We start from the raw sequence: 8,001 nt of genomic DNA on the forward strand, positions 1-8,001 counted from the left end.
TACAAGCATAGGAGCTTTATTACACGTTCAACTTTTACAGCAATGGCAACATAATCACTACGGCCCTACATAATCACTATGGCCCAATTAGAAAAGTATAAAAGGGCTAGGATTTAGGGCTATAGGCAGTGGCGTGCATTCATGGATGCCAAGGAAAGCCAGGCTTCCCAAAAATGTTTTACCAATAAAAAATGTATAATTTATCTTTCATCTCTCTGTGTTTTATAATTTTCCTTCAATTCGACAAGAGGCTGAATGTATCTCATCAGACAAAGCATCCGAGCAAGCAAAACAGCGCCCCTCTGTCCATCCATCTCTGTTCATCTATTGTTGCCGCCAATAGCATTGAATGGAATGCAAGGGAAGCCAGCAAGCATTTGGCTTTCCATTGGTAAAAGTATACAAACATATGCCAATCAACTAAACTTAGCGAGCGCAATTGTGAATGGTCCTGGCGCATCAAAAAAAAGTGTGTAGGGAAGCCAGCTTGAATTTTGGTGTCACTTCTATCAAATCGCATTGAGAGCATACATCATTCACAGAAACAACTTGAATTGTTGCATCTCGTTGTGTTGTCCTCCGGTAGCTAGCTAGCTAAAGTTGTCCCCTTGCTAAATTAGACATGGATGGAGATAAGGATTTGGACTTGTGGTTTTACTTAATTCTGAGTGATTCTGATCCAACCATTTATTCATACATTGTTGTTCACCTGGCCTGAGAGGATGGAAGTTCAATATGTAGCTAGATGTAGAAGGTTAATGTTAACTAGCTAAAGTTGCCATGAATTGAAGTCAGGCTAGCGAGCAAGCATTTTAGCCAGGTAGCCTAGGACAACAAAGAATAAAAGCGTGTACTGTATGACAGAGTGGTTGACCATTTCATCAACAAGTAGGGTGAGTCAACATATGTAACTACTTGCAATAGCACACACACACACACAGAACCATGGACAGCCACATCATATTTAGCTCATTGGACTAAATAGTTTTTGGTATCTTTTAGTTGTCACTGTGTTAGTCTAGGAACAGGTGATTTGATGTGGTTGAAGTTGAAATTGGTGCTGGAATAGTGGAGGCAGCTGCTGTTTTCTTTGAGACTCGTGGTAACTCTCCGTGGTTCTAAGTCAATAGTTGTTTAGTGGTCAGAACATTTTGGAAACATTCACTTGCTTGACCATGCTGTAGGTCATGTAACAGTTTGTTACATGCAATATGCTTTGTGGACTTCACCAGACAGAGGTTGCTCTCTGGTTTTGTGACAATGCAAAGGTGTGGTTGCATTTTATTTTGCCCATTTAGACTTGATCAGCCATCTCACTTTGTGGATAACCTGTGCTCCTCGTGGAGCAAAAGGTTAAGTGAAGTCATCTCACTCCAGCCAGGTGAGTGGGGGCGTTCAAAAGCTCCAAGATCTTGGTCTCCAGCTCCAGGGCTTTAGCTGTGTTCTCTCCTTCCACTCCCTCCCCATTTTCGCCACCTGCTCCCACCCTCAGCCCCTTCAAGATAGACTGTAGGGCATCTGCGTTCTTCACTGAGTCCATCTGGTCCCGGTCATCCCGTATCTCCTCTACCCAGTCCAGGTAGGCCTTTAGCAGTCCTAGGTCGTCCACAAAGTTCCCAATGATCTGGAGCCCCGGCCGTCGATGCCCTAGCTCCCTCAGCCTCCTCTTCCCCACCTCCCCAATGTCATTCCCCACGATGCTGGGAAGGAGAACATAACAGGTCAGACAGGATGTTATCATAGCAACAACTGTGAAATACACTAGATGGCAGTATGTCAACACCCATTGTAACTTCAGAGAAAACTGTCAACTTCAAATCAAAGTGTATTTGTCTCCTGCACAGTATACAGCAGATGTAAACAGTACAGTGAAATGCTTACTTGCAAGCTTTTCCTCAACAATGCAGTAATATTAAGTCAGATAAAATAAATATTACAAAAAAGATAACACATCTCTCTCTCCCCTTTCTCTTACGTCAGCGTTTTCAGAGAGGTGTTCTTGCTGAGGCAGTTGACAATGTTCTCTGTTCCTCTCTCTGTGATGCCAGTGATGTCCAAGTAGAGTTCCTCCAGTGTAGTGTTCTGCTCCAGGGCATTCCACAGCTTCAGAACTCCTTCCGGACCCAAATTGTTACCACACATACTGTACAAAATAGAGGAGTCAAGAGTTCAAGTGTGAGATAGAGGCGCTATGAAACAGTCTTAGAAATGAAATTATGTTATTTTCAGAAAATGTTATTTTCAGAGTCACTTACAACAGCTTCTTCACCTGACACTCGTTTGATTTCAACACTGCAGATTCCAGGATGGCTGCCTCCCTTTCCAGACAGTTATATCGCAGACTGAGAAAAAATACAAATTATAGTTACCTACAATAATGAGTTAATTGCTTTACTTCTCATCAGTTAGTCCCTGTTAATGATGAAACATTTGCAAAGCTGTGTCACACAAGAAAAATGCTATGAATACCCACTAAAGAGATTCACAGCGGTGCAATATCGGAGCTAGCCTGCTAAGACCTCTGTTTCCGATGTTGGAGTATCCCAGGTTGAGCTCCTTGAGCCTATGTGGGGAGAACTGCAACACATAGTGTAACGCTGCACAGTCCACCACGCTCAGCTTAATCTTGAACAGGTTCAGACTCCGGATCTCCGGTGCCACCCTGCTGGTGACTTCCTTCATGTGCAGCTCCATCAAACAGTGGAGCAGATTCAGCGCCGTCTGGTTGGCTAGCTGCCTACCCTTAAACTGGTTCTGGAACCAGATACCCAGCCTGGTGGGGATATCCTCCCCCTCCAAGCCCACCTCCAGAGGGGCCAGCACCAGTCCATCCAACTGCCCCCCCAGCCTGGTCCGGAGAAGCCCCATGAAGAAGCGAGTGAACATCTGCAGGTTCTCCACCCTAGTCTGGTCCAGGTGGAGGTCTTGGCTCAGTAGGGGAGTTGGGGAGGTGGAAGGTGGGGGGATCTCACCAAAGCACCAGAAGTCCAGAGCCTGGATGATGTGACCCTGCTTTGAGAGGTTGATCGCACAGTACAGGGCGGCCAGATGCTCCTGGACGGTCAAGTGGAAGAAGGAAAACATCTCCACCCTCTCCTCTTTCAGAGGCACCAGGATCTGACTGAGGAAGGTGCTCTGTATATCTACTGGCGTGAGACCATAACGTTCCAGGTCCTGTATGTCGAACATGATTTTACTCTTTAGAAGGTTTTCGTAAGCTAACCTCCCCAGGTTCGTCAGCTGTTGCTTAACTAGAGATAATACCTCCGATCTGAGGGTGTTCCTCTCCGCCTTCCCTTTCAGTGCATGGTGCTTGATGGCTGTAAACAGGTAGCAGTAGTAAACCTCGCTGACTGTCCTAGGTGGGTTCAACTCCAGAGACCATGAGTCACTATCTTCCTGACTGGAGAAGAACTCAGCCAAGGCGGTGCAGATGATATAGCAATAGAGAGGGATGAAGGAGAGCACAAAGAGGTTGTCATTGTCCAGGATGTAGTTGTACACCTTCTCAGACACCTTGGGGTCCTTGTAGAACTTGGAGGTGTACTCCTTCACCTGGTCCTCCTCGAAGCCCAGGACTACACAGCAACGCTGGAAGAACCGCTTAGGAGCATCCGTGGAAGGCCTGGATGTCAGGATGACCGAGGATTCTGGGAGTAGACTCCCCTTGATCATCGCCATTATCAGCTCTGATACAGGCACCTTGGAGTCCACGCCGATGTCCCTGTCAGGAGCATTCCAGTCCAGTTGGTATTTAAACTCGTCCAGCCCATCCAGAATGAAGAGCAAGGAACCTGGCGAGGCCAGAAGGTCTGGCAGGACAGTCTTGAAGTAACGGAATCGGTCTTCGAGCAGGTCCAGTAAGCTCAGCGGGGCTTTGATCAGGTTCAGCTCGCGGAAGCGGAGGTCGAACACACAGGTGAACTCACGCATGTGCTTCCCCAGCGCCCACTCATAGATCAGCCTCTGCACTGCCACGCTCTTGCCGATGCCAGCTATTCCCTTCACCTTTACCCGCTTAGGTGGGCGCCCTGTGGTGCCTTGGGGGCTCAGGAGGTGGTGAGGGCAGATGCGTTGGCAGGCCTGGTGGGCGTAGATGCGTGCCCGTCGACTGGCCAGGGTGAAGTACTCATGCTGGCTGCTGTCAAATGACTCGTTGTCCTCGGTCACGAAGAGATCAGTGTATCGGATCTCAATGTGAGAAGCAGAGTTGGAGGCCTGCCCTCCCCCTTCTGCGTAAGATGTAAGTCGTTCTGTACGTTCCAGAAGGGTATTTCTGTGAGCTGAAAGGGGAACTGCAATAGAAGGGAGACAAGTAAATTACACGCAACATGGGCAAACATACCTAACACATTACAATAAGATACTCAAGTCATATCTACGAGAAATGTTGCTGCAATTCGTGTATTATAATGTCTTTATAAGCAAATATTGATTCAACAGTCAATTCAATGTCAGTGCTACACAGTTTGGCCCAACTCTTAATGTTATCAACCTACCTCTGAGATGAGAAGATTTTACGCTCCGCCGAGGTTTCAACTCTTCCTCAACTAAATTATCAAGACAACGATTTAAATTATACATTTGACACATTTGAAAGATACATTTCCCCCACCTGGGGATTGAATACATTTAATTGTGTCATATTACTGATGTGTGTCATTTGGGCACACTAGAAAGCATGTTAGTGATAATTGATTAATCATCTCATATCTTTAATATTGATGGTGGATGATAGTGGAATTTATTACCTTTGACCTCAGGGGTCACAGTGAATTTACTCTTGCCTTTGAACAGTTTTGAAATGGGGCTTTTTGGCTTTTTCTTCTCTGTAGAGATGAGACAGAAAAAAATGCATAGATGTAAACTAGAAAAACATAACTAGGCATCAGGTGAGATGTTGTCCCAGACTTTGTTGATAATGGAATGGTCTTTGACACTATCTGTACTTCCACCTAAGACTTACCTCACACCAGTGTGTCGCCAGTGTTTTATGTTAATGTAAGCACGAGTGTAAGTGTGTTTCCATTAGGAGTGTAACACTAAAGACTTTGGGCGAGCAGAATCGACAACCTCTGCATCATCAAGACTGTTGCTTTGTGAGAAGATGTTAAAGTTCACAGTTAGCCATTGTTATGTAAATGCAATCTCAGATGGAAACTCAACAGAATGTCTTATCACATTGACAGAGTATTTTATTGACTACTATATACAGGCTACAATGAATTACTTTTCTATCACTGTGCAAGGATGAGCATGTACGCAAACCGCTTGCCAGTCCAATCTGCAGTTGATAAGACCTTGGCAAGACATTAGAGGCTTTGCCACAGTTCAGTGAATTGCACTTCAGTTGAATACTACAAGCCTGAATTGACACTGTTAATCATTTCCCCATAATGTTCTATAGTTCAATAAGTAAATCTGACATAATTATTCTTTATCAGCTCTTTCACTTCGCATTCAGTCACAATTAATTCATGAATTTTCCAGTTTTTCAGCATCAGGTTTGGCTCACACTGCCAATATCTTATTTTTTTATCAAACATAATCAGAAGCCTGCCTTTGGCTAAACCTCAATGACAACACTATTACAACCATCGTGTATGTTTTTTACAAACATCACAACTGCCTTGCCTCCTATCCTGGTCGCAGATCTGTTTGTGCTCTGCCAACCAATGACAATAGGAGTACAATCAGATCTGGGACCAGGCTACAACTCCCCTGCAGCCAGGCTCACCCTCCACTCTAACCGGTTTGGCCTCCTTTATCCCTTCCGTCCTCTCCTTGCAGTGTCTCTCCACCCAGACCTGCAGCTCATCACAGTAGTAGTCTTGCACCTTATATTGATAAGGAGACAGTCACAGGACACCATTATGTTAGATACAGGAACAGAATTACGAAGATGCCCTGCTTAATGTAAGTAACATATCAGGTTATTATACTGTAAGTACTGTAGTTCATCAACATACACACCTCCCTCAGGACCTGCAGGAAGCCGCGGCTGCTCTCCTCACTTGCGCACACCGTCTCCAGGGCCTGCGCAATGGCATTGGAGGGCGAACGCTCCAGCAGGGACAGGTAGTGGGCATGAGAAAGTACCCCGGCGTCACATAGCCAGCGTAGTAGGGGGGCAGGGTGGACACGTGTCCACTCCAGGAGCACATCCCGCTGGGAGCGCAGCAGCTGCTGGGCTGTAGAGCTCATTATCCAATGGAGGTGTGGTGCTGCTGGTGCTGCAGATATGTTAGTGTATGGTTATGTATTAATGATGATTATGAATTGCATTTATTTACTGTATATTGCCACAGTCATTAATTAGGTTGAAAAGTACTTTATATTGTACCAATTCTTTATATTGTACTAATAAAAAGACTGGGGAGAAGACTGCCCTCTCTCATTAAAGCCACGGAAGTTCTAGCCTGACTGCGGTACTGCAGGCATTGGTTGCAGAAAACAGGATCCCCCATTATAGGGAATGGAAAAATTGCAATCTTTCTGGTCAATCTTCATATAAATACAAAACGTTTTTGGAGACAATCATGGTACCAATAATTGCATCTACAACACCAAATGTATGTTCTTGAACTGATTATTTACAAAATTGCACACAGAAGAAGTTATAAGGATAATTTAGTTGCTAATAGCAGCCTGCAGTACCCCGGTTGGCCTTCAACTTTAGAGAGGGGGCAGCACTGAGCTAGCCTGCAATGTCACTTCCTGGAGTAGCTCAAACTGCGCATATGTCTCCATTAGACTTCATCTTAACCTACTTCATTTGGCTTCAATGCTCTATTGAGTCTTCGCATAGGAATGAATGGTGTCACATGATCGATTGTTTTGGCCATCCGTGTACTGTATACAATCATTATAGAAGACCAGCTAGTAGGAGCTACAGCACATCCTATTTGAAAAGTGAGATAGAATTCAGATCTTACATTTTTTATTTAACCTTCATTTAACTAGGCAAGTCAGTTAAGAACAAATTCTTATTTACAATGACGGCCTACCCCGGCCAAGCCCGGGCGACGCTGGGCCAATTGTGCGCCACCCTATGGGACTCCCAATCACAGCCGGATGTGATGCAGCCTGGATTCAAACCAGGTACTGCAGTGAGGCCTCTTGCACTGAGATGCAGTGTCTTAGACCGATGCGCCACTCGGGAGCCCGCTTATATGGATCCTTATACAGTGCATTCGAATTGTTTAACAAAAAAGTTGGTTATTGACTTTGTAGAACATAACATCCACACCCAAGCCAAAAACCCTGAGGTACAAAAAACAGCAAGAGACTTGGTACAAACACTCTTCAAGCATGCCGTAAGAACCCTTACCTGAACAGAAGATATTCCTACATTCACTACTGCAACCTGCACTCTTTTGACCAAATACTGTTGACTGTATGCAGGGATTGTATGAATACTCTATCTTACCTGTTGGATGGTGGGAATGGTAGTGACATGCTCAGAACTACGATAACAGAGCAGCTCAAGGAGTCCATAGTCCACAGTTCAATCATGTGTCTATGAACTTGTTTTATCACTCTATTATTGTGTTAGATAGACCGCTTCCCATGGCTATGACAATAACGCTACCCATATGGAAAAGATATAGAAGAATTGAACAAGATTCTTATGAATTCTACCTGGAACTAACACATATGGCAGCAAATACACGTACAAGATTCATAGATGATTCTTGTAATATCTGACTTATATGGGTGGTTTACGTTTAGACAACAGAAATGTTGCATGTATTGAATAAAAAACATACAAGAGACATGTAAGGTCTCACATACATGGGACACACATTTCAAAGCACTTGGATAATAGTAATAACAAGCTGTTGCATGTATTGCATAAAAAACATACGAGAGACCTGTAAGCTAAGACCTCTAAGCTCTCACATACATGGAACATAGACATTTCAAAGCACTTGTATACCACCGCCTGACGTCATTCCCACATGCAATGTAACACATATTGAAAAAGATGCAAAGTCTGCC

The 8,001-nt window shown here is 44.5% G+C and overlaps 1 protein-coding gene across 2 annotated transcripts; it reads right to left on the reverse strand.

Moving 5' to 3' along the window:
- Positions 1–7,466, reverse strand: LOC106605163 (NLR family CARD domain-containing protein 3-like). 2 transcript variants are annotated; one of them, XM_014200539.2, is made up of 9 exons: positions 7,430–7,466; positions 5,974–6,233; positions 5,738–5,837; positions 4,752–4,829; positions 4,500–4,550; positions 2,474–4,295; positions 2,256–2,342; positions 1,976–2,143; positions 1–1,700 (listed from the first exon to the last, which is right to left on the reverse strand). In XM_014200539.2, exons 2-9 carry the CDS (start codon positions 6,202–6,204, stop codon positions 1,364–1,366), a joined length of 2,874 nt encoding a protein of 957 aa, XP_014056014.1. In that variant the 5' UTR covers positions 6,205–6,233; positions 7,430–7,466; the 3' UTR covers positions 1–1,363. The 2 variants fall into 2 exon arrangements, with proteins under 2 accessions (XP_014056014.1, XP_014056013.1); XM_014200538.2 differs by lacking the exon at positions 7,430–7,466 and adding an exon at positions 7,331–7,420.
- Between the last annotated feature and the right edge of the window lie 535 nt (positions 7,467–8,001).

Source organism: Salmo salar, chromosome ssa05, assembly GCF_905237065.1.
Source record: "Salmo salar chromosome ssa05, Ssal_v3.1, whole genome shotgun sequence".
In the NCBI taxonomy this organism is placed as follows: Eukaryota; Metazoa; Chordata; class Actinopteri; order Salmoniformes; family Salmonidae; genus Salmo; species Salmo salar.

Bases quoted from the DNA above. Each gene is read 5' to 3' on its own strand.
- LOC106605163 (XM_014200539.2), bottom strand. From the start codon at position 6,204: ATGAGCTCTACAGCCCAGCAGCTGCTGCGCTCCCAGCGGGATGTGCTC. The intron at 4,830-5,737 runs GTGAGCCTGGCT...TCATCTCTACAG, and splicing joins CAAACCGGTTAGAGTGGAGG to AGAAGAAAAAGCCAAAAAGC. The intron at 2,343-2,473 runs GTGGGTATTCAT...ATTTTTTCTCAG, and splicing joins CACCGCTGTGAATCTCTTTA to TCTGCGATATAACTGTCTGG.